Source organism: Mizuhopecten yessoensis, unplaced genomic scaffold (assembly GCF_002113885.1).
Source record: "Mizuhopecten yessoensis strain PY_sf001 unplaced genomic scaffold, ASM211388v2 scaffold7939, whole genome shotgun sequence".
NCBI lineage: Eukaryota > Metazoa > Mollusca > Bivalvia > Pectinida > Pectinidae > Mizuhopecten > Mizuhopecten yessoensis.
The window spans coordinates 30,070-55,997 of NW_018407298.1; the positions used below are offsets into that span (position 1 = coordinate 30,070).

Consider the following 25,928-nt stretch of genomic DNA (forward strand, 5'->3'; position numbering starts at 1 on the left):
CTCTCTACACCTACCTACACGTCCCTCCTTTACTACTTCCCTCAAACCTCCCCTCTCTACACCTACCTACACCTCCCTCCTTTACTACTTCCCTCAAACCTCCACTCTCTACACCTACCTACACGTCCCTCCTTTACTACTTGCCTCAATCCTCCCCTCTCTACACCTACCTACACCTCCCTCCTTTACTACTTCCCTCAAACCTCCACTCTCTACACCTACCTACACGTCCCTCCTTTACTACTTGCCTCAATCCTCCCCTCTCTACACCTACCTACACCTCCCTCCTTTACTACTTCCCTCAAACCTCCACTCTCTACACCTACCTACACCTCCCTCCTTTACTACTTGCCTCAATCCTCCCCTCTCTACACCTACCTATGCCCATCCTCCATTACAACTTGCCTCAAAGCTCCCCTCTCTACACCTACGTACACCTTCCTCCTTCATAAGTTCCCTCTACAACTTAACTTGTCCTCTGCATTTCCTCTCATACTCTTATTCCCTTCCATACCTATTACAGACATATAATCCAACAGAAACTATTTCGAGACATTGACAGCTTCTACACACAGAATGAACACTGGTAATTAACGTGGACAGGGAACCATTCACTATGCATTCAAATTATTCAGAACATGTGAAATTATAATCTCTGGTTTTTGTCTTGTTAAATGTTTAACTTCCTTATAATTATTGTGCAGGAAGCTCTGAAATTTCTCTCACAAAAATGTGATGTAACATATTAGATTTAAATGATACATGAGTCGAATGGACAAGCTACACATGCTGTATATATATATATACATTATCTGATCTGGACACATGCTTTCACCAAGGAGGACTGGAGTAATGGCCAGTGTACATGTTGTCTAATGGGATTAATATAGGACATGACAGCTTTTAATGTTACATGTACATGCATATAATGTTCAGACCTAGCTGTAAAGTAAAATGAAGGTATCAAAACTGATATATCGGTTTTGCAGTCTTATTGAAACCCAAGCTAACTTCACATACATTTATAAAGCCAAAAATACAATTACCGGGTATCAATCTTTCAAGATGTTTAATATGTCAAACTACACTTTTATGCAAGAATTATAGATATTCAAGCAATTTAAACATGATACATTTCCGATGTGTGAAAGGACATAACCATTTGAAGAATGACATCTATAACACAGTGTATTCTGCTGAAACTCACTTCTCGATTGTCAAAGAAAACCACTATTTAAGCAAAATGTGATATATATTAGCATACTATGTTACTACTATAGAGAGTACTTTTCAGCTGTCAAAACCTGCAAGTTACTTTATTCAAATAACCATGCGAGGCGATACTAAGAAGATTGCAGTTAAATTATTTCATAAAGAAATTTTATAACTGACTTTGGTTTATCTCATTGAAATAAACAGCTTACATTTGGGTTGTAATATGAGCCGATTGGCCTGTACATATACAGTTACAAGGCCGCATTTGTGTACCATGGATCCAATCGGTTGAACCGGAGATGGTCATTTATGAAATAAGGTCAGACCTAGTAATCTGATGCAGCTTTCAGGTAAGCCTTGACAAGCCTTGCAAGGCCTGCATAAACATTTACATGTCCGCCAGGATTTGTAACCCAAAATGTTACATTTAAAAACAACCAAACTGGTAGAATCCGTAATGGTGCAAAAGGGGCCTACCCTATGTCACTGGCTGCTGGTCGGCACCACAGTCATTATACAACCTGTTATATTGGTACAAAGTTACCTTTATCATCTTTATTTCTAGTCCATCAAACATCATCATCAGGTTATGCAATCTGTGTTCAAATCACTGTTGGTACATTGTCTGTCCTTAAATAATTCTTGTCATTGCTATTTCTCAAGAAAGACTTTACTTTCATTTATTAAATTTCCTATATAGATTCCCCTTGGTCCTTATATGGGCATGTTTCATGTTGAGATTGATCACAATAACAAAACTGCCAGGCAGCCATCTTGGACTTTGACAGTTCAAATTTGTTATCTCTGTAACAGGAGAGCGACACCTCTGGTCAGCTCTCGCTGTTGTCAGGGTTCTAGGATTTGAGGAGATTTGAAGACGACAATGAGTTATTTGCAGATAAAATATAAATTTATTCAATAAGACATAAACACGAACAAACATACTCTTTCACATATATCTGTTTCAAAAAAGGAACTTGACAGACCTTTCTCAATTTTATAAGTAGGTTCTGTTGATCCTTAGGTTTATATGTTTTATATTGAGATTGATCAGAAGAACAATATGGCCGACAGGCAGACATCATGGATTTTGTCAGTTAATGTTTGCTATTGCTATATATAACTATATAGATTCCCTTTGGTCCTTATAGTAATTGGCATTTCTATGTTTAATTTTGACATTTCAAATTTGTAATTTCTTTTTCAAAAGAAGTAGGTACTTGAAATTCTATATTTCAAATTTCATATGAAGGTTGCAGACTTGAAAGTTTATTTCTAACGCATGGAAATAAAAGTAAAATTGCTGAAGAGATTATTAGGGCGATTTTTGATAATATCAATCCCATTAACTTATGCGTTGAAGATATATAGGATTTTACATGAGTTTCCATTTCATATAAGATTTATGAAACGAGTCCAAGAATTTTTCAATTCAGCGAGCCTCTGGTCAGCTAAAATGAAAAACTTGTGAAGATCAATTTCATGACTTCATCTGAAATGAAAACGAGTGTTAGATCCTTTTTATCACATAATCAAGATGTGTGGCATTTAATCGTGTAAAATGACAATTTTCATGCAACCTTGAAATAAAAAAATGCTGCCATTTTGACTTCAGTGCGTAAGTCTCTGACATCATGTCCTTGTCCTAGACATGACGTCACAATTGAAACAATTAAAACTTACAACCAATCGCAGGGCTGATAGGTCATATTACATGGGTCAATAAGCAAAGGAATATGACATGGGTATATTCACTGGATAACACAGTACATTATGTGATAAAACCATTTATCAACTGATATCAGTGTTAAGAAGTGTTTATCACATCTGTAGATAATATGACACCCCTAAGTCACCCATTCCTAATAGAGAGGGTAAATCAGACCCTTCTAGACAAGGGGGTCTTCTGTATATGGCCTTGGCAAGCCTCTGTTTAACAACCAGTGTAAGATGTTGGTTTTAAATAAACAATTTTAAATATATTGTAAACAACGTTTGTTGGATAATTTCAAGCAAGATTGAGAGATTTTTTTGTTTCGTCGTCAAAATGTTAAATTACACAGAAATATTCTAGGTCAGCTGTGAACTTGCTCTGTGCGTCTTAATGACATTGAAGATGAATTAAGCCCTATTATCGAATAAATCCCTCTGTATTTAAATTAGTTATATTATATCATCTTAAAATTTGAAGGAATTGTTCATGTGCAATTTAGGAATATTTGTCCTTCACACAAACATGTTACAAGCAAATTATTTGTTAGACATTTGAACATTGTATTTATGGAAGGGCCCTGGAAACATTTGTTGTAATTAAGTTTAATGTACATGTTGTATCCATGAACTGTATTAGTTTATGATCAGTAAAGAATTACAAATTATTCCTATTTCAATTTAGTTTTTAGTGGATTAACACTTCCTATATGGACTCTCCCAGGAAATTCTGATATTGCGAACAAAATATAAAACCAAATTTAACATAACTGGGTAGTCTTTATTGATTTATAACAATCGTTAAGAACACATCAAACAGATCACAGTATAATCTACTTATAAACGTAGATAAAAGATTACTACATGTACAACAGTACAAGATTCCTGATCTCAAATTAAATATCTAACTTCAGTCGAGTTAAACACGACATGTGAAGATTGACGTTCTATAAATATTGACATTGTGCCAGATTATATATTGAACTATCCATCTGATATAGATATTACAATGTTTGTACAATTACTTACTTAGACAAATGGATTCTTTTTTCTGTAAATTGTCCTTTTCCATGTTTTTCGTGTTCACAGGGTTCATTGGTGACCACCTCTACTCCCTCACCATTCTCACTTTGTTCATGGCTGTGCTTGGCTATCATGTACAGCTGGCCAATCTGGTACTGCAGGCAAACAAATTAAGGGTTGATTAAATTAATGTATACACATTTAGGTAAGTTCACCAACGGGATTAGATGTATGTCCATTGCATACCATACATTTTTCATGAAAGCGGCTGAAAATCATTGATTTTTTTCAAGAGTTTGGCTGAATACCATTAAATAATTCAAGACAATCGATGAACATGCTATCAACATTTCATGAGGTTGGCTGAATGCCATGCTTCATAAGTATGGCTGAACACTATCAATATTTCATAAGAGTGGCTGAATGCCATGTTTCATAAGTATGGCTGAACACTATCAATATTTCATGAGAGTGTCTGAATGCCATGCTTCATAAGTATGGCTGAACACTATCAATATTTCATGAGAGAGGTTGAATGCTATGCTTCATAAGTATGGCTGAACACTATCAATTTTTCATGAGAGTGGCTGAATGCCAGGCTTCATAAGTATGGCTGAACACTATCAATATTTCATGAGAGAGGTTGAATGCTATGCTTCATAAGTATGGCTGAACACTATCAATATTTCATGAGGTTGGCTGAATACCATGCTTCATAAGTATGGCTGAACACTAACAATATTTTATGAGAGTGACTGAATACCATAAACATTACATGAATATGCCTGAATACTTTAGTGTAAGGCATAAGTGAAATCTGCCAAACAAGTGAAGATATCATGTATTCAACAAGAAACCATTACATTTTCCTTGTATCACATTTTTGTATTACTACAAAATGAAAGTTTTGCATAAAGAAACATCTTTCGAGATGTAAGCTCTGGTGCCATGATCACAAGATACATGTGAAAGTCTGTCAATAGCAATATTAGAAGTGTTTTTTAAGCTTGATGAAAAAAATATAAATCACCTGTGTGCTGCTGTAGTTAATACCATTTGTTTATAAAACTTGTTTTTCTATATTAGCTTATTTGTATCATTGGATTATATAGAACAGGTGTCAATCGCAACAAGCTCGGGATCAGTTGAATTTTCTCTATTAGGATACGTCTACCTGTTTCGCCCGAACGGTGGGCTTCTTCAGGACCGTCCTGACAAGGGATATACGGAACCAACCGAACCAGAACTACAGTAGCGGCGTTGGCTCTACTACTGGATCGGTATTGGATTATATAAGTGCAGTGTGGTGCACACATTCAGTATCCTATTCTTGCTTCAACTCAATTTGAACAAGCATTGAATTTGTAATTAGCTTTCTGTAACTGTTGAATTTGTAATTAGCTTTCTGTAACTGTTACAGACAGAGCAGTGACCAATCCGATTGATCGGTATAATGGATCATATTGGTATATATGTTTCATTACATGAAAACTATAAATCTTATTAAGTTGATAAAATCATATCAATGTGATAAATATACATTTAAGTACATGTACAGTATTATAACTTAATAAAATTGATTGACTAAATCTGCAACTGAACTTAAATGTATTTGATGATCCTATGAATGGAATAAAGAGTAGTATTATAATAGGTTAATTTAATTAAACTTTTGAACTTAAATTAAGTAGATAGTCCTGTCAATGTGATAAAGTGTAGTAATACAATATGTTCATTTAATTGATTGAGATTCAAATTTCCTTTAATTCATATAAAACAAACTGTTTTGCTTGTACCTGGTACATGTAACAGCTTGTACCTGGTACATGTAACAGCTTGTACCTGGTACATGTAACATTGTGTCCATGTGTGATAGGATGAAGAGATTTGATTATAAATCTATTTACAGGGGTGTAAATTAAAGTCCAACACTAACATGTTATGTTGGACTACGAAAATATAAAAATATTGTTTGGGCTAGCAGTACTTTTCAAAATCAACCTGCTGGCTAGTTCTCTTAGATGAAACTGTTTGCACACCTGTATCAAATTATACATTTGAACACTCAATTGAAGATAGTCAAACAGAATTTCTATCATTCTTGTTCATCTGAAACGTCCATCAACTACAAAAATGTCATCAACAGTTCATTGAGAGGTTATAAAACTGCCTGACGGCTATTTTTATTGTCAAGAATAATATATCTAAGTTTACCTGTAAAAGGTAATTTGTAAAATTACTTGACATGACTCAGCTAAGCTTTGTGAACCCGGTCCTGAACACATTATAACTACATGTACATCTCAATATCACTTGTCAACAAAATTGAAGAACTAAAGAAGTCTTTTAAAATCTATAAAATATTCTTAGTCATATGAGTCATAAAATTTGTCTCTTTGGTGAAACAGTAAAAGGATTTGAAACTGTGTTACTGCATCATTGCCAATTTTCTTTGGTACAAAAACCCAGAACTTATTTGTAGCTATAATTTGAGAAGCCGCTAAAACTGTATAGGCTGGCTTCACTTGAGTTCTTTTGATGATGCTTCTATACATTTAAAAAGTGCAAAATATTTGCACGGTACTTATATTCACCAATTAATGTGTAAACATGAAACTTTGCAACATAAAATCCATTTTGAAAATTAGCAAAGTTCTACACAGTATCACACATGTTGTTTTGCATAGGGTTTAAGTAGATACAAAATCAAATTTCAATTAAGAAAATACCAGAATCCCACCAAAAAAACACCTTTTCCAAAAAATGTGATTTTGCATAAATAGTTTTCCCCCAAAATCAAACTTTACAAAAAATTACCAATATATGAAGTAGAAAACACTGTGATGGTCACAATGCGAAAATTATGTTTAACTTGAACTGTATATACTGCATAAAATGAAAGAAACAATTTAGCATTCTAACCATGACTAAGGTTAAAAATATTCTGAGGCTTGTTATTCACTTTCTCTGGATGGATTATATATAATTATCATAGCAGTCAGCATCCAATTTTATTGGTGTTACTTGGTACATGTACAGAGTGTGCCTGCATCACTCAACTATAACTAATCTCACACTTGTAACCTTAAAAATGGACAAAAGTAAAGCTACAGGCAAAATATCAGTGTCTTGACTCAAAGTCATTCAAAAGAACCTGTTAAAAGATTTTTGACACATTTGATTTGACCCCTGTGACCTTGAAAGCCAAACAAGGACATTAAGTCAAACAATTTTATAGCCCTTCATTCAAGAACGCAACTTGCCAAATATCATCACCCTAGACATTTTGTTTATTTAGAAGATGACTTTTAAATGTTTGTACACAATTGACTAGATGTGACCTTGAAAGTGTGTCAAGGCCATTCACATGAACTACTGGTCACATTACCACCACCCATTGCATTTTGGTAATTCAGAAGTCATTTTTTTTTTTTTAACATAATTGACCCCTGTGACCCTGAATATGAGACAAGTTCATTCTTCTGAACAAACCCTTCATCCCAGCATGCTCCTTGCCAAATATCGCCTCGAGAAGAAGTCATTTAAAGATTTCAACATATGTGACCCATGTGACCTTGAAGAAGGTCATTCATTTGAACAATGTTGATAACCCAATATCCCAGTATGCTTATGGCAAAAATCTCATCACTCAGTGCATATTATTATTGAGAAAAAGTCGCTTAAAGAAAAAAAAGTTGATGCCAGACGGACAGACGATGGATGCCGCACCCTGGCATAAGCTCCTTTGGCTGACTTCATGCCAGGTGATCTAACTAGAACTGTAAGCCAAAAGCTAACTTAGCGCAAAGTATTGCAAAGCAATCCATAGTCCCCCACCAGTAATGACTTCTTTATATACCGAGCTGTAAACCTATTTTAGTATATATAGGTCACAGTGAAATACTTCCTGTTCTCCTCGTGCCAAAATATACTTGCATACCAGATCTGGTTAGTCTAGAGCAAACTTTTTCAGAGGCTGAGGTCAAGGTAAAACAACAGGTCACAGTGACCTGCTTTTTGTATTTGCTAATCCACCATTCAATACACATACACATATTTTATTCTGACTATAGGAATTCAATATATTTCTCTGTACTGTCTGTTCTATAATATGAATAGTCGCCATATATGGGGGAAATAAGGAATCATGGAGATGAAACAAATGAAATAATAAATAGGAAGTACACAACTACAGTTTGNCTTTTAGTTCTTTAGAAGAAGTCGTTTGAAGTTTTTGACATATTTGACCCCTGTGACCTTGAAAACAGGTCAAGGTCATTTTTGTTCTCAAACTTTGTAGGGCTCCTACCAACGAAGCTTTCAGCCAAATATCATGACTCTAGGCCTGTCCGTTCTTCAGAAGAAGTTGTTTAAAGGAAAAGTTGACGGACGAGGACGAACGAGGACGGACAGACGACGGACGCCGCGCCATGGCATAAGCTCACTTGGCACTTCGTGCCAGGTGAGCTAATAATAGAGAAATCAAAATATTCTAAGTTTGCATTGATTGATGGAAGTTTGACCGTACTTACTGAAACTTGCAGTATTCAACTTATTTTTTTTCCATATCTTGCAGTAACTTTGGTTATTTATCTTTCTTACTTATGATCAACTATGTATATTTTGTAGGAATATCAAATGTCAATATCTGATATCTGATTTAAAAAAAAAAAATGTTCCAACCTATGTTAACTTTTGTTAAATATATTAATATATTTAAACAAAAGATGTTTGTGTCACATTTTAGCAATATTAATTGAAGGCATTACCTTGCACGAGTATTTTTGTGAGAACTGCTTTCAAAGCCAAATTTAATAATATGGTTATGACATTAGAAATAGAAAACTCTATAATTTATGCATGCAAAAAATATTTTATTTTTTATATAGAAAGTTAATTCTTTATTTTTATACAAAATACATTTATTTGTAGATGTAGGGTAACACACTGATGTTATGGATTATTAAAAACCAAGGCCACAGAATAGGATGTTAATTATCCCTTTTCCATGCCTATATATAGGATATCTTTGAATTAAACCTTATCATGAATACACTAAAAAATCTAGAAAGGAAAGTCATTTTTGGGACACGGATATGTAAGTCCTGGGCTCAACTTTATCGTGTGGGATTCGATCACTTACATTTACAGAACTCATTAAATCTCCTAATTAGTAATTAAAGTAATTGTGAACATTTTGAAAATTATCTAAAGACTGGAATGAAAAATATCCTTCCAAAATCACTAAAGTGTAACATAACTTGAACCTTAATTAATGCAAGATGCATTTTTTTTTTAATTTTATCAGATTTTCGAAATATCAATAGTTAATCATAAAGAATAATTATGTAACATGTATATATGTTTGATTCTGTAAACTCCCTTAAACGACTATAGTCATACACTCAACAATGTACAATATACACAGGTCCTATTCACCTATACATTATAGCTGTATTGTAATATATTTTCTCAGATTTCAATTTTCATTAAATTAAAGCAAAGTCGCATTAAACAATAAGTTTTATGGTAATGTTGACTACATAAAACATACAGTTAGATGTTTATTTTTCATTTTTCATAAATTTATGTAAAATTTCTGGGTTTTTTTTAACATAATTATTTTTTAAAAAGAATACTTTAATTTAATGTCTTTTGTTTTCAACCTAATGATAAAATCTTCTTTTAATAGCAACTTTGTTTCGTTAACCTTAAAAAAGAAAATCAAATGAAAATAGCTCAAAAGACCTATTCTGAGAGTGACAGGTCAATACAGCTATTATAGGTCTTTACACCTATATAGCTCACTGTACTGGACATACATTGTATATTAGAGCTAGATTTGCATAGTGAAAGATTAATGCATTCATACAAAAGAATCTTCATTTATAGTTCTCATCAAAACAATGACTGACGATTTATCTACCTTCCCTCGTTTAGTTACATGATTTCTACCGAAGTATGCATATTATGACAATAGTAAATCATTAACAGAATAAATATCATTATCAGAATATTCTGCTGCATTTGTTGCGTAAGTTTATATTAAAGCCAACAGGGGCATGCCGTTCCAGTGCATATGACCACACCTTGTCACACCCCGGATCTCATAAAGCACACGTTGATACGAGATCCGGTTACCTGTCTACCTGTCCTGATAATTATCTATCTCTGCTATAACGGACACTGTCAACATATCAATATTCATGTAATGCCAACTTACCTCCTTCACACTTAAAGGCATGCACACACGATATTCCTTCAAATACATTGTCGCAGATACTTGAAATCCCTGTCTATAACATTGTCTGGGCCGATTTCTTGAGTCAAACAGCTGCCTAAATTTTCTATGTCCACATCACCCCTTCACTTGTACTCGGTCATCCTTCAACCTCCCAGAATATGAGCTCGGAATATCTCTCGACTTTTCTAATAACACAGTGTTCCGAATAATATGGTGATAGGTAAATCTTGTACGCCGCTCCCGCTCCCGTCCCAAAACCTCGTACCAGGCATATAGAGATGTTTTAATATCTCATTAACGCGATCGTTTATATTTTTTATAAAATTATACAATAATTTCAAACGTTATTTTCTAAATGCGACAGTTACAAAAATGTCTATTTATCATCTAATAATTTAGAAATCGACGATAATGGGTATTTTAAGGAGGTAAAACTTTTACGCCGCAGTCAACCGTGAAAATCACGGTTTTTCATATATAATTAGATATTGAGTGAAAATTAACATGATTTATAGAACAAAATACATTACTGCAATAAACGCCATATTTCACATGGAATTCTGACTTTGTTGTGATCACGGGCGAGGATCGCGGGTGTTTTGTTTACTCCCGTACCCGTGCTAAAGGGACATCACTCTGTCAATATATGTCGTTATCAAGTATTCATGTATATATAAGTAATATATATTTATATATATTATACATGATTGGTTATCATTAGAAAAAATGGTTATTTTTATAATAACTTTAAAAATGGTTTTATGATTGAAATAATAGTGTGTTTTTTCTCAAAATGAATTTTAAGTTTACTCACTACACATTTTTTGACTTTTAATATGATGTAACAGAGGTCATCATTTTTTCAATGCCTCCGCTAGGAGTCGAACCCGGGACCTCTGGCTTACTAGTCTTACGTTATACCGAATGAGCTAAAAATATAATTCTCCCCAGGCGAGACGGTAGGAAGCGGCTATTATTTTACCAGCGTGACAATGATACAAATACAAATACATCAAAAAATACCAAAAATACTTCTGACTTTTATGGCTGTTTTATGAACACTTACCACACTTCCAAATAAAACTATCACTAGACAAATGTAAATCTGACCACGGAATTAGATTCCGTGATCTGAGAGATCACTTACACATCTATTATAAAACCATCTGTCACAGCCAGCATCACAAGAAACCATGTCATCAAAAAATAAAAATAAATTCTTATGATAACCAATCATAATGATGTTCATGAATACTTGATAACGACATATATTGACAGAGTGATGTCCCCTTAGCACGGGTACGGGAGTAAACAAAACATCCGCGATCACAACAAAGTCAGAATTCCATGTGAAATATGGCGTTTATATGCAACCAAACTTACATAATTATAAACAGTAAGGCATTTTGTTCTACATATCTGAAAATAACATGTTACTTTTCACTCAATATCTAATTATATATGTATATATATGAAAAACCGTGAAATGTTTGAAATCATTGTATAATTTTATAAAAAATATAAACGATCGCGTTAATGAGATATTAAAATATCTCTACATGCCTGGTACGGGATTTTGGGACGGGAGCGGGAGCGGCGTACAAGATTTACCTACCACCGAATAGAATATAATTCAAACTAAACTAAAAGTAAACATCGGAACAACACCTTCCGGAAAACGTTTATCATGTAAATATTTTCATTTCTTTGATTGAAAAATAGAATAAGAAAATGTGTTTTACTCTCCGTTTATTTTATATCAATCAGAATATCATAATAAAACTGACTTATTTATGATCCATATCGTTTGAGTGCTATGTAATTGTAAGCAAAATTGTTTTTCAATACGAATGCACCCACACAGACGAAAAGAAGCAACCATGGCGAACACAGAAACGGCTCCTCAGAAAATGGAAGTTGACTACAGTTCTACTGTAGATGAAAAGCTTCCAAAATGTGAAAAATTGGCTAAAGTAAGTTTGATAGTTTCATTCAAAATTGTTCTGGTTGATAACACTTCTCTGTTAATCTTATACTTCTGCCAAATGAGTTCAAAATCTGCTATGTCACAGTTTGGAAGGGAGGGGGGGGATGCCGGTTAAAGCTTGATTAAATGAAAACTGATTACTGTACTAAGTCCCAGTGGCGCCATCACATTGATAAAATAGATGTTTATATTAGTGGCTGTCAGATTTATCATTAAACCTGTATATGTTTCAAGAGAAAAATGGAAAAGGTACCGCTGATATTATTTTATTGTTCCCCTTCTTTCTTATTTCAGCAAGGGAAATTGACAGAAGCACTGGATATACTGATGTCATTAGAAAAACAAACAAGAACAGTAAGACGTTAAGCTCATTTTATTTCCTAACTTTACACAGCTACCTTTACTATGCTTATCAATTCAATCATTCTGATTTTTCAGTGGGAGAAAAATGCCATGGTGAAGTTTGAACTTACAATGACTCCTATTTGATAAAATAATAACATAAAATACATGCCATAGGGTCAGAATCAATTGAGCAAAGACAAGATATAGAAATTTGTTGACAGTGAGTTTTAAGGTCAAATTGTGGCCTAATGATATAAAGACCCCTTCCCTTTGATAACTTCCCAGAATATCAATTCTAAAATAACTTTATTTTATATACTACACACTATATATGTAGAACTATAATTCCAAAGGAGCGTGGACATCACAACAAAATCTTGCATAGATGGATCTATTCCAGCCATGTTTTTACATGTTTTCGACACAAAAGACCTTTTGAGTTGAAACCTGTAATCACCATATCTCAAAAATGGACTCCATTCATAACCACTTTAACATTGACCATTTACTTAATGAACCAAATATTTACAGTCTGCCTTCAGATACCAGGTATTCCTCTACCCTTGGGGCACCTTTCACCCAGTTTACATATATCTAAGGTTAATTGTTAAGGAGTTCTTATTTTGAAAACCTTTTGTTTAAAACACAATTAGACACAGAAACATGGCTAGACAAAGCAACAATTATATGCTCCCAAAATATATTTTCGGTGAGCATAACAAAATAAAATGACATCTAATCCATGTGCAGATAATGTATGAGAAAGCATCCCTTGGAATTTTGAGGATGAAAGTCTTTTTGACATATTATTTGACTTTAATATAGATACAGCAGGCTTAGTCATGTTAGTGGAACTTGTACCTAGACTAGTTTTTCTCATTTTTTTGTAGGGAGCTGATACTCATTCCACAAGTAGAGTCCTGATGACGGTAGTTCGCCTCTGTTTTGAAAACAAAAATTGGGATGCACTGAATGAAAGTATTGTCTCACTTACAAAGAAACGAGGACAGATAAAACAGGTAAGTAGATACCAGTCAGTGTAGAATGTGTTTAGTCACAGACATATTTTTTTGTATATGTATATATATATATTGGTAAGACCCATCTCGAAATCTATTTTATTGAAAGTATTTTGATAATATGCATGCATGTATATAAAACCTGGCTAAAAAGGCCAGAATGATGTAAAACTTATTGAAAAGTGCAGTACATAGTATAAGTGCCTCTTGCAATGTCTATTCATCCTTAAGCTTTTGCCTTTTAATAAGTCCATGAATCTGACACAAATGTTAATTAAGGCCTATTCGAGTCACTTGTTTATGGTAGTTATGTCCCTTTTATTTTTTTCATATATATTTTGTGTATACATATTACTAACCTTCTTGACTGATATATAAAACTTAGTAGATACAGGTGCTATGCCTTATTTCAGATTTTTTTTGTGTGAGAACAGAAGGGGTGGTACAACTTTATCTTTACTTCTATTTTAGTAATGTAATGATTGCTTTGGTTTCAGTCTGTCACAAAGATGATCCAGGAAGCCTATACCTATGTAGAAAAGACTCCAGCTGGCAACATGGATGTGAAACTCAAGTTGATTGATACACTGAGGACAGTTACGGCTGGAAAAGTAAGCTGTGGAAGGCTATTCCAGAAATACATACTTTTCCCCTGATGTCCGCTATATGAATATAAGTATTAACAGTAAGGACTATAGCCTTGCACTGTGTCAAGTGTCAGTAGGTATGCCACAATACCTGGTAAATAACTCATACCAAATTCCTGATACATCACTTTGTCTGGGCATATCTCTTATACTTTGTCACCTACAGTTACCTAATTTTGTCTAAGAGTTCCTCTTATTATAGTAGAGTGCTTGTGTTTTTAGCTAAATCAGTTCACAAGTCCCACTGTATAAGAGATTTTTTCAACATGCATTACTTCGCTCTTAAATGTCAATTTCAATTTCTGTTACCTAATTCACATACTGAAGAGGTGGGTTTTTTTAATAGCAAGATTTTCCATAAAAGCCATGTTTCACATGCACAGTGTTATTGAATTATTGGATTCTATCATTCTAATATATTCTATCTCTGTGTAGTTGCATATCAATAAAATTTCATTAAATCCTTTATATGCTGTCATTGCATTTGTTTTGTGTACAGATCTATGTGGAAATTGAGCGTGCACGACTCACCAGAACTCTGGCCAAGATAAAGGAAGACAGTGGCAAGGTAACGGAGGCTGCGGACATACTTCAGGAGCTACAGGTCAGTACACAGAACAGTTCACAGGTCAAACGATATGAACAAGACAAGGCTGTGTAGTATAAAGTTGGTCAAATGCATGGCTGTAACAGTATTATCTTTTTTTTATTTGTTGCATTGATCGTAAATATCTCAACAGAATGTTGCACAAGGTATTTTTAGAAAAAAAATATCTGAAAATATACATGTAAGCAGTGTTTGAATAGCAATACAATTTTAAAATATTGACCCATTTTGACTGTTGGATGTTCTAGGTGGAGACGTTTGGGTCAATGGAAAAGAAGGAAAAGGTGGAGTTTATTCTAGAACAGATGAGATTGTGCCTAGCAAAGAAGGACTACATCAGGACACAGATCATCAGCAAAAAAATTAGCTCAAAGTTCTTTGAGGAAGCAGGAACAACCGTACGTTTACTTGCATCTAAATTGTATTATCAATGTGCAACACTCGGGTCTGGACCGAGTGATCAAAATGTACCACAGAGATCTGTAGTGTATGATCAATATGTAACATTAGATCTTAATTGTATTTTTAATATAACTCTCCAATCTAATATGTAACACTGATCTAGATTTCATTGTCAATATGTGACGCTGTGATCTATATTGGGTCCCTGCACGTAGGGCGTAAGAATTGTACCTGCTGCCCTCATATCGGAAGAGGCGACTAAATTTGGGATCTTATCTTTTCTCTTCTTTCTAAACAACTTTCTTCTTTCTAATGTCTCTCTTGACAATGGCTCACTTTTGGCCTTTAGTTGAGCATTCGCCCCTGTGAGGAAGGCTTTTGGTTTTGTCCCCTGGCCGAGACATACCAGAGTCTGTAAAAATGGTAGTTTCTACTCCTGCTTAACGCTCAGCAACTTAGAAGTGGGACGACTGGTTCGCTCGTTGTCAGTATAATGTGACTGGCTGGGGTGTCCTGCTGACTGTCTTAGGCAGTATGTTTCAGTGAGGTAGCACTATAAAGTCGGCATCAGTTCCACACTATCACAAGGAGACAAACACGAACATATTGCAGCCTCCCAAATCACACACGCATGCATCTTGCCCACAGGGAAGGCAGTCCTTAAATGACCATAGCTGTTGATAAGACGTTAAACAATACTAAACCAAACCAAACCGATCTATATTGTATTATCAATATGTAACACTCAGATCTACATTGTGTTACAGTATCAACATGTAACACAGAGATATAGTTCGTGTTATCAATAAGTTACATGTTTAGGTTGATTAAGTAGATTGTTGTACACTTATAAAACGACACGATACTGATATTTGACTGTGTACTTTCAGGAGCTAAAGTTGAAATATTACCAGTTGATGATTGAGCTTGACGAACATGAGGGATCCTACCTTGCAATCTGTAAACATTACAAAGCTGTATATGATACACCAGAGATCAAAGAAAACAAAGACAAAATGAGGGAGGTAAGCACAACACACTTGTCTCAAGTCATAGGTCAGTGAAACACGGAGTAATATTAGGAGTCAGTTTCTCATATTCATTCAAATTCATACTGAAAAACATACTAGTCCTTGGAATTAGGTGAATCACCATCAGGTTAAAATCATTGATTTGCTGGAGAGAGAAAAAACTTGGTACAGCTTGATGTTGGTTTTTTAACTGATTTACTAACAAAAAAGTGTTGGGAGTTTATAGTATATTTATTGATTTTTCTCATAATTGGTCAAATGCTAGTTTTGATTTCCATTACGTACAAATTTTGCATTAAAATGTTTCAGTACAGGGATATATGATTTTCTTTTTTTTAATAGTTACAATATAACATTTTTTCAGAGTTTTCAAAGCTCAACATGTTAATTGATCTCTGTGTTTGAGACTTACAACTTGATTATTGGCTAGGATGTTATGTGCATGGTAATACAGACTACCCTTTTGGTAATATAGATTACCTTTTAGGTAATTCATATTACCTTTTGTGTTATATAGATTTACTTTTGGGTTATGCAGATTAGTTTGTTTATATCTAGAAAGTTTGAATTCATCCTATCTTTAGACTACAGTACAATGATCATGAATAAAGACTTTTGACCCTTGACCTGCAGGCTCTGCGTTATGTAGTACTGTATGTGATACTGGCACCCTACGATAATGAGCAGTCAGACTTCATACACAGAGTCAAGGAAGACAGAAATCTGGAAGAAATTGCCAAATACCAGTAAGTGTGTCATCATAAATGTTCATAGTTTTACATCAAGTACACACGTTTGCATGTAATTTTCATTTCAATATTTTATTGGCCATGTTGTTGCAGGAATATCTTTGTCAATTGTTTTCCTTGAAAATGAATTTTGTGACACTTCTGTCTTAATTACACCTAGTTTTACTCTGCAGAGAGCTTCTAAATTGTTTCACGACGTCAGAGCTGATCACATGGAAGCAGCTGTGTCTGACATACGAGAGCGAGCTAAAGTTTGGTTCCACAAGTAGTCCAGCTACCCACGTCTTCAACACAAAGCTGGAAGGGGGAGCAAAACGCTGGGCAGACCTAAAAAATAGAGTTGTAGAACATGTGAGTAACAGACATTGTCAAAGGAATAAAAACCTCAAAAAGTATCTTAAGTTTCAGTGCTGTCAGTAAAAAGGGTTAAACATTGTTCATCCAACCTCTTGTGGTATGATGAGGTTTTATGATGTAGAATTTACAAAAGTGAACTGCTCATAAACATGTTGAGCTTTATTTCAGTTTGTCACTATAAATGCTTTTTGCTGAATATGAGATTGATACATACCATTATATCATGTGAAGGAGTGTAAAAATTTGGAATATATAAGAATGAATCTAAAAGTAATTGTGTAATGATGTATTTTAGAATATTCGTGTGATGGCCAAATACTATACCCGTGTGAGGACCAAGAGAATTGCTGATCTTTTGGACCAGTCTGAAGCGGTAAGATATTAACATTTATGGTTAATATTTTTTGTTGCTATTTGTGATTGATTCCCAAGCTGTAGAATTTGGGATGGCATTAGGCTAGTATTCTAATTTGAAGGGAAAAAATGAAAAAAAGTTACCGTGTAACTAACATCTGACATACACAGAGGAAGGAGAAAGTTGTTTCAAGCTTCTGTTAATGGTTAGAAATGTATATATATAAATATATATATGACTGTGACTAAGAATGTAATGTCTACTTTTAGGAATCTGAAGAATTTTTGTCCAACCTTGTTGTGAACAAGACTGTTCAAGCCAAGATGGATCGCATGGCGGGTATAGTGAATTTCACCCACCAAAAGGACCCAAGTGACATTCTCAATGACTGGTCCCACAACATCACCACACTGATGCAACTTGTCAACAAGACAAATCACCTCATTACCAAGGAGGAGATGGTACACAAGCTCCATTGACCATCATAATTCTCATCAAAAATTAATAGTGCTACAAAAGTGGTAGACCAATAGTCGTCTAAACACACACATTGTTTTTTAACAGTGGGACTTCCAGTCTCTATTGTTGCCTCGGGCACACTGCCATACTTAGTACATCAGTGTGAATTTATAAGTTCAGAAATCTTCATAATGAAGCCATTTTCCTGGAGGTTTACAAAAATTGCATTAGAGTTCCTTATAAAGAGAATATGGATAAATATAGAAAGCAATGGAAAAAAAACTTCTTCTATTCTTTTCTTTAATTACTTATATGCAGATTCTAGTGCATCGTGTATATTGAAATATTTCATGAAATTTCAAGCTTTTCTGAGACATGCTGAAATAATTCGAATGGAACATTTCCTGTATTTAATTTTCACCATTAAAAGGTTGAACAAATTGTCAATTTTGTAGTAGTTTTTAGGTCACCTGAGCTTTGCTTTTTTTTTAAACTTAGTCAGAATCATCCTTGGCAGATGAGGATCTTCTTCTGCACAATGATGGACTCGGAGGTACTACAGTCAGTTTCTCTGCATGGATGGAAAGATCATCAAGGGCTTTATGTAAATTGTAAATTTCAGTACCCCCGGGCTATACGTTCTCCCTTGGGAAGAGGGTCAAGTTTATTATAGTTTATATAGGGAAATAACACTTTTGGGTATATTTTGTCAATTTTCAGTACGAAATTATTCTTAACTGGTGAGAATCATCCTTGGAGAAAGATGGTATCAAATTGTAAAATTGGGATTCCTGCCCCAAACCCAGGGGCCAGGGCGGGGCCCCAAAGGAAAATTAACCAATATTTCCAAAAATCTTCTACTTGAGACTCCAGAGGTACTACAGTCAATTTACCTACATGGATGGAAAGATCATCACAGACTTTATGTAAATTGTAAATTTCAGTACCCCAGGGCAATCCGTTCTCCCTAGGGGAGGGGGTCGAGTTTACTATAGTTTAGGCCCGAATAGGGTAAATGGTTAAAAAGTTCAAAAAAACTTCTTCATCAGACTCTGATGTGTTGCAAAAACAAATGCTCTTCATGGATAGAAAGGTCCTTAGGTGCATTATCAATTTGAAAAAAAAAAATCTGTCCTTGCCCCAGGGGCTGGAGAGGAGGGTAGGGGCCAAAAAGGGGAAAATGGCTGATATTTAAAAAACCTCTGCACTCAGATGGTAAAAGATTCAAATTTCTTTTTTGGGATGGAAATGCCCTTAGGTGCATTATATAAAATGTTAGTTATATTACCCATTGGTCATCTGTTCTCCATTGTTTATACATGTATAGGGAAATAACACTTCTGACTATATCTTGTCAATTTTCAGCAAGAAATAATTCGAACTTGGTTGAAATAGTTAAAATGAAATTGAAATCAAATAGTATCAGAAACTAAGATCCTGTACTATCCCATGGGTTGGCCAGAGAGGAAAAATGGCTAAATAACAATAGATATTATATTTCTCAATAGCAAAATAATGTATTTGAATAGTTTTTAGAGTTCTTATCCTATGGTGACATGACAAGTATTGTATTTCACTTTGTTTACATGTTGATTTCCACATCACATCTCAATAATGAAATTGGGCTACCAGTACCTATGGTATAACTCAGTTGACCGCTTAGACCCTTGGGCCTCTTGTTTCTATTGATCGTCAGTTTGAGATTTATTCTCGACCAGTCCATTTGCAGTACAGAATTTGTAAACTTACAGGCCACCATGTCCTCTTCCCATGCCATGTAAGTGTTAGTATATCAGTCATTCTCGTCTAGTTATCCGTTTGTTGCATTCAAGTTTTGGATAATACCTTACAAGACCATTTTTATACACCCTATGACGACTGGTCACTGCATGGTATACCTTGCACTGTTCATCTGTCAACTTTTCCTTATTATCTCTCTCTTGCCTTTATTTATACATGTGTTAGGTTGAAACTTTAAACTATTGTACAGATGTAGCTAAAACCAGTTGAGCATTTCAGAATTGTATGTGTCTATTTGGAAGATGCTACATTGGTCAACGTTTTACTTTGAACAACTTCTTTAGGACAGGATCCTGACATTTGGACAATAGGTACCTGAGAGTGCTATGAAGTTTCCTCATATCAGTGACCTGGACATACTTTCTAGGTCATAGGGGTCAAGTAGGTAGACCTGTAATGCAAAGATATTTCTTAGTACTTTGGTCAAAACTTGAAAATAGTTGAGATCCCCATCATATAATCATTCATATGCTGGCTAGGCATGAAGTAAAGAACTCATTATTCTACTAGAATCTGCCCCCTCCCCCAGGTACTTATTCTCAGGCATAGAAACAGTCCTGATCCCAACCTTTTAACAATTTACAGATACAGGGACACTTAATCCAGATTAGCTATGAATCATCCTTCAGACTAGAAAGATGTATCTGACAATGGGGGATATATTTACAAAACTAAGAATATTTTGTCATAATTGCATGAATATCCAGGTGGTGAATGATGCATATTTAACAGGATAACCACTTTATGAATACTCTTTTTTTAGTTCCATAAGGCCAAGGGTTCCAATATTTGGTCAGTGGATATCTTTAATGGAGTACTCTATATACCTAGTAACTGACCTTGACCTACTTTCAAAGTCATATATGTTAAAAACAGGCCAGCAGTGTGAATCTTTTAACTAATATTTCTTACTTAGGTCAAAGGTCAACTTTTAACACTAGCCATAGTCAAAGGTTAACATTGGCTACATTGGGTATCTTCATTGTAAGTTTAATCAAATTGTCCTGACATTTGACCAGTACATATCTTAGATGGACCACTATTAAGTGTTATGTTATAAATGACCTTGACCCACATGTTTTGCTATGATTGCTTAGATATTCAGGTTAGTAATGAAGGCCCACAATCGGTCTCGTATTTCATAGGAGTTTAAGGACAATCTTAAATAAAAGGGTTAGTATTCCTCATAACACCAGAACGCATCACTTTCATAGGTTAACAACATTTATGAAATTATGTCTACTCTTACTGAGCATGTTGATAAACATTTCATGCTAGACTAGACAGATGTAAATTTTGCATATTCCTTGATATACATATATGTACTTTGGTTTCCATTTGAAAAGAAAATAATGGCCATTATAATACAGTTACGAAAATGTTTATTTTTTATTCAATCCAGTCAGGATTTATTGAATTTAAATTTTAGTATTTTTTGTGAACAAGAACTATTTCCTGCCCAGGGCTATCCAGTGGTGTTCCGGGTTGGCACTTGTAGTTGGTGCTACAGTTGGTGCTATAGTTGTTTCTGTGGGTGGCTTTATTGTAGCACTGGAGAGGACATTGTCCAAAGCAGCATCTGTAGTTACAAAGTGATACATGTGCATAAACAGGTATATATAGGAATCTTCAGTAAACAATTCACATCAGATATCATCACAGGTTAGATAAAGTTGTCATACACACTGACCTTAAGCAAAATGCAAAAGATTTTATTCAATTTCCTCATTGGAAAAAACAAGAACATACCAATAAATATCTTGGCTAGCCAAGGGTTATGATCAGTACGATCCGGTCTACCTACTCTTCCAATCAGGACGGATTGTAACTCTTTGCTAGCAAAGATGACCAATAAAGTGTCAACAAAATTGTAATTTGAACTCAAAATCAATGAAAGTTTCGATTGAAACCAGGACAAAATATAAACAAAGGAAACACATGATTAAAAAAGTACAAGGAGAACAATACAAGAGGCTCATGGGCCTTAAGGGTCACCTGAGTCCTACAGTATTTATTTTTGTTGTTGAAATATGTACCAATTTGAGTAAAAAAATAGTTAAGTATAATGTTAACTTGAGTTTGCCAGGACCATGAGCTGACCATTCCGGCACCAAGTTTTAGTTCAATCGGCCTATTAGAACTTGTTTTTAGGTCACCTGAGCTTTAGCTTTTAGTTTCAGTTCAATCGGTCCAGCAGAACTTAACTTTAAGTTGGAAATAGTTTTTTCAAAATGGCGGCCGTGTCGGCCATATTGGATTTCTGATCAACCCGAAAAATAACAACACTTTGTCAGGACCATGAGTCGATCATTCCTACCAAGTTTCAGTTCAATCGGCCCTGTAGAACTTTACTTTAAGTTGGAAATAGTTTTAAAAAATGGCGGCGGTGTCGGCCATATTGGATTTCTGATTGACCCGAAAAATGACAACACTTTGTCAGGACCATAAGTCGATCATTCCTACCGGGTTTCGGTTCAATCGGCCCAGCAGAACTTGACTTTAAGTTTAAAATTGTTTTTTCAAAATGGCGGCCGTGTCGGCCATGTTGGATTTCTGATCAACCCGAAAAATAACAACACTTTGTCAGGACCATGAGTCGATCATTCCTATTAAGTTTCAGTTCAATCGGCCCAGTAGAACTTTACTTTAAGTTCGAAATAGTTTTTTAAAATGGCGGCGGTGTCGGCCATATTGGATTTCTGATTGACCCGAAAAATGACAACACTTTGTCAGGACCATAAGTCGATCATTCCTACCGGGTTTCGGTTCAATCGGCCCAGCAGAACTTGACTTTAAGTTTAAAATTGTTTTTTCAAAATGGCGGCCGTGTCGGCCATATTGGATTTCTGATTGACCCGAAAAATAACAACACTTGGTAAGGGAAATGTAAGTAAACTTCCCATGAAATATGAATGAAATCCCTTTGCCAGTATTTCAGCTGAAGTTGAAAATGTAAAATGTTAACGGACGTCGCACGACAGACGACGACAGACGAAGACGGATAGCAATAGGTCACTTGAGCTAAAGCTCAGGTGACCTAAAAAAAACAGGTGTGAAAGTGTGATCTGCTTCACTGATGACACCTGTAGGTAAATCTACCTGTAAGTCAAATCCAAGTAATGTCACATCCTCAAAGTGAGAGACGGGACCGTGATGATACAACTGCAAGGCACACCCTCAAAGTGAGAGACGGGGCAGTGATGATAAAACTACAAGGCACACCCAAAATGAGAGACGGGGCAGTGATGATAAAACTACAACGCACACCCTCAAAGTGAGAGACGGGGCAGTGATGATAAAACTACAAGGCACACCCAAAGTGAGAGACGGGGCAGTGATGATAAAACTACAAGCCACACCCCAAAGTTAGAGATGGGGCAGTGATGATAAAATTACAAGCGCACCCTCAAAGTGAGAGACGGGGCAGTGATAATAAAACTACAATGTACACCCACAAAGTGAGAAACGGGGTAGTGATGATAAAACTACAAGGCACACCCACACAGTGAGAGACGGGGCAGTGATAAAACTACAAGGCACACCCTCAAAGTGGGAGACGGGGCAGTAATGATAAAACTACAAGGCACACCCACAAAGTGAGAGACGGGGCAGTGATGATAAAACTACAAGGCACACCCTCAAAGTGAGAGAAGGGGCAGTGATGATAAAACTACAAGCCACACCCCCAAAGTGAGAGATGGGGCAGTGATGTTAAAACTACAAGGCACATCCTCAAAGTGAGAGATGGGGCAGTGATGATAAAACTACAAGCCACACCCCAAAAGTGTGAGATGGGGCAGTGATGTTAAAACTACAAGGCACGCCCTCAAAGTGAGAGACGGGAGAGTGCTGATAAAACTACAAGCCACAATTAAATGAACATCATGAAAAACATTACCTTTAAATCACAGAGATTATAGAGAAATATTATATTTCCCAATGGTATTATGATTGCAACCATAACAAATGCACATTCTTTACATACTAAAAGTTGCTTCCATCAAGATAGGGAGAAATTACTAAATTAACGATTTCCTATAGATAAGGAATGATAATTGTTAGGGAGAGGACAGTATATTTTCTGTCTCCGAAATATTAGTTTTACATACTTACTGCTGGCAAAAGGATTCCATTGGAATGGTGAGAAACCACCTGAAAATAAATTAAATAAAATTACTTTTTTTTATTATCATTTGTATTATAGATTAGTGTAATACATTTTTTTCATTAACCATTGAAATTCTTTAAGTAGCAGCTGTGTGAATGAAAAAGTTTGTCCAATGATGACAGAGCATAGGAATTAAAGTGACAAGATTTATTCTACAGCGTGACATTTGTACCATAAATAAATACTTTCGAGTGTGCATAATAGTATTCAATTCCATATACAACAAGATATCCTAGGAGGATCTTGGTACCCAAAGGATCATTATTAGATCTACAAAAGATTACCTTTTTCCCTCTTTACTTTTCAATTTCTTTTAAGGTACTATTACCTAGTCCCATGTTGGAAATCCTAAACAGGAAACTTGAACATTACCATAAACCTGGTAATGTCGTAATGTTGCAAAATTATGTGTAAAATGCTGAAATCTTACAATTCTTCCATAAATAGAGGTGCTGTCAATAAGGGACACATTCTCATTAGGGGCAGGGGTATTTTTAGGTTATGAAATTTTGATAAACGAAGTTGCTTCATTAATTGCAAGATAAAAAGAGCAACTTCAGAATCCGATCCAAGAGTACGACAAACAGTGCATACTACGCCCACTGTGTCGTTGATGGAGTCCGCACGGTGACATGAAAGTTGAGCTTGCATGTGTATGTTTTCCATTATCATGTAAAGATTCTGTACCCGTAACCTTAGCCTTTGACCCTGACCATCAACCGATAGATGTGTGGAATAATCACACCCATAATATATATTGACAGACGAGGCTAGTACCTGTAGAATAATATGTTAAGTTTCATAAATGCATGGAAAAGTCCATTTTCCCTACAATTTGTCATGAAGTGAGACAGTGTGACACGCAAAATGTAAAAGAAGAACAGAATGACGAAAATAATGACGGCATAAAAAGAACAAAATCACCAAACTGTGAGGAAAAAGGTGTACGTAATCTCTGGTCTTGTTATGTATCGAAAGTAAAAGGTATGTTACCGAACATGTTCATCGCGGTGTCCATGCCTGCTCCAATCGTCTGGGACATTCCACCAGCCGCATCCAGCATCATATTCACCCCGCATCCGAATATGTCTTGAAACGCGGAAAAAAGCCCTCTATTGGCCGCTTCTGGCTTCATTGGTGATGTAAGGCAACCGCAGAACAACACTGTCACAATCAATACGCGGAGAACCATGACGGCAGACATTGTGTTAGGTTAAGTCTTGTTGTACTGCCAGTGTCACCTCACTTATCTATAGAGGGTCTTCTGTGATATGTTTTCCGTTCATGACCGTTAAAGGTTATGAACCGACGGGAAGATAGAACCACGAAATTAGGTTAGATCTGTTTAAGTCCGTGATAGAACACGTAGAATGGATGTAATAGCAAAATAGTTCGTGTTGTTTTACGGAAGTAATTTGCAATCTAAAAACAATTTATCACATAGGATGTCCGGACCATATTGAAGTACAAAGTACATTCCTTCTGTAAAATATGCCAAATAAGTATATGTAACCCTCACCCGCCTACCCTTGCGTTGTAGAGTGTGACCTATGTACCAAATGTGTGTCTCCCGTTGTAGAGTGTGACCTATGGACCGAATGTGTGTCTCCCGTTGTAGAGTGTGACTTATGTACCAAATGTGTGTCTCCCGTTGTAGAGTGTGACCTATGTACCAAATGTGTATCTCCCGTTGTTGAGTGTGACCTATGTACCAAATGTGTGTCTCCCGTTGTAGAGTGTGACCCATATTCCTCCGTTATAGATTGTTATAGATCTATACCAAAGTGTGTTTCCCCTACACACCTGAGAT

At 35.4% G+C, this 25,928-nt stretch overlaps 3 protein-coding genes across 3 annotated transcripts in view; 1 reads left to right on the forward strand and 2 right to left on the reverse strand.

Moving 5' to 3' along the window:
* Nucleotides 1–10,360, reverse strand: part of LOC110454607 (cytoplasmic phosphatidylinositol transfer protein 1-like) — a 34,392-nt gene extending 24,032 nt beyond the window's left edge. The window contains exons 1-2 of the mRNA XM_021504218.1: nt 10,172–10,360; nt 3,955–4,103 (exon numbers count right to left, since the gene is read on the reverse strand). Coding sequence (XP_021359893.1) covers nt 3,955–4,103; nt 10,172–10,219 — 197 coding nt within the window. The 5' untranslated portion in view covers nt 10,220–10,360. The remainder of the gene's footprint in view (nt 1–3,954; nt 4,104–10,171) is intronic.
* Nucleotides 10,361–12,025: 1,665 nt separating this feature from the next.
* Nucleotides 12,026–18,591, forward strand: LOC110454604 (26S proteasome non-ATPase regulatory subunit 12-like). The gene is made up of 11 exons (XM_021504212.1): nt 12,026–12,165; nt 12,474–12,533; nt 13,415–13,543; nt 14,041–14,154; nt 14,690–14,794; nt 15,046–15,195; nt 16,090–16,224; nt 16,864–16,976; nt 17,153–17,330; nt 17,632–17,709; nt 17,961–18,591. The coding sequence occupies exons 1-11, from the start codon at nt 12,043–12,045 to the stop codon at nt 18,168–18,170; spliced, it is 1,395 nt and encodes a 464-aa protein (XP_021359887.1). The 5' UTR covers nt 12,026–12,042; the 3' UTR covers nt 18,171–18,591.
* A 2,799-nt stretch (nt 18,592–21,390) lies between these two features.
* LOC110454592 lies at nt 21,391–25,401 on the reverse strand. The gene is made up of 3 exons (XM_021504183.1): nt 25,112–25,401; nt 24,064–24,102; nt 21,391–21,529 (listed from the first exon to the last, which is right to left on the reverse strand). The coding sequence occupies exons 1-3, from the start codon at nt 25,320–25,322 to the stop codon at nt 21,399–21,401; spliced, it is 381 nt and encodes a 126-aa protein (XP_021359858.1). The 5' UTR covers nt 25,323–25,401; the 3' UTR covers nt 21,391–21,398.
* Between the last annotated feature and the right edge of the window lie 527 nt (nt 25,402–25,928).

Coding starts and splice junctions, on each gene's coding strand:
- LOC110454604 (XM_021504212.1), top strand. CDS start 12,043: ATGCACCCACACAGACGAAAAGAAGCAACCATGGCGAACACAGAAACG. Junction 16,225..16,863: donor ACAAAGACAAAATGAGGGAG/GTAAGCACAACA, acceptor CTTGACCTGCAG/GCTCTGCGTTATGTAGTACT. Junction 16,977..17,152: donor GAAGAAATTGCCAAATACCA/GTAAGTGTGTCA, acceptor TTTACTCTGCAG/AGAGCTTCTAAATTGTTTCA.
- LOC110454592 (XM_021504183.1), bottom strand. CDS start 25,322: ATGTCTGCCGTCATGGTTCTCCGCGTATTGATTGTGACAGTGTTGTTC. Junction 24,103..25,111: donor CACCGCGATGAACATGTTCG/GTAACATACCTT, acceptor ATTTATTTTCAG/GTGGTTTCTCACCATTCCAA. Junction 21,530..24,063: donor ATGGAATCCTTTTGCCAGCA/GTAAGTATGTAA, acceptor TTGTAACTACAG/ATGCTGCTTTGGACAATGTC.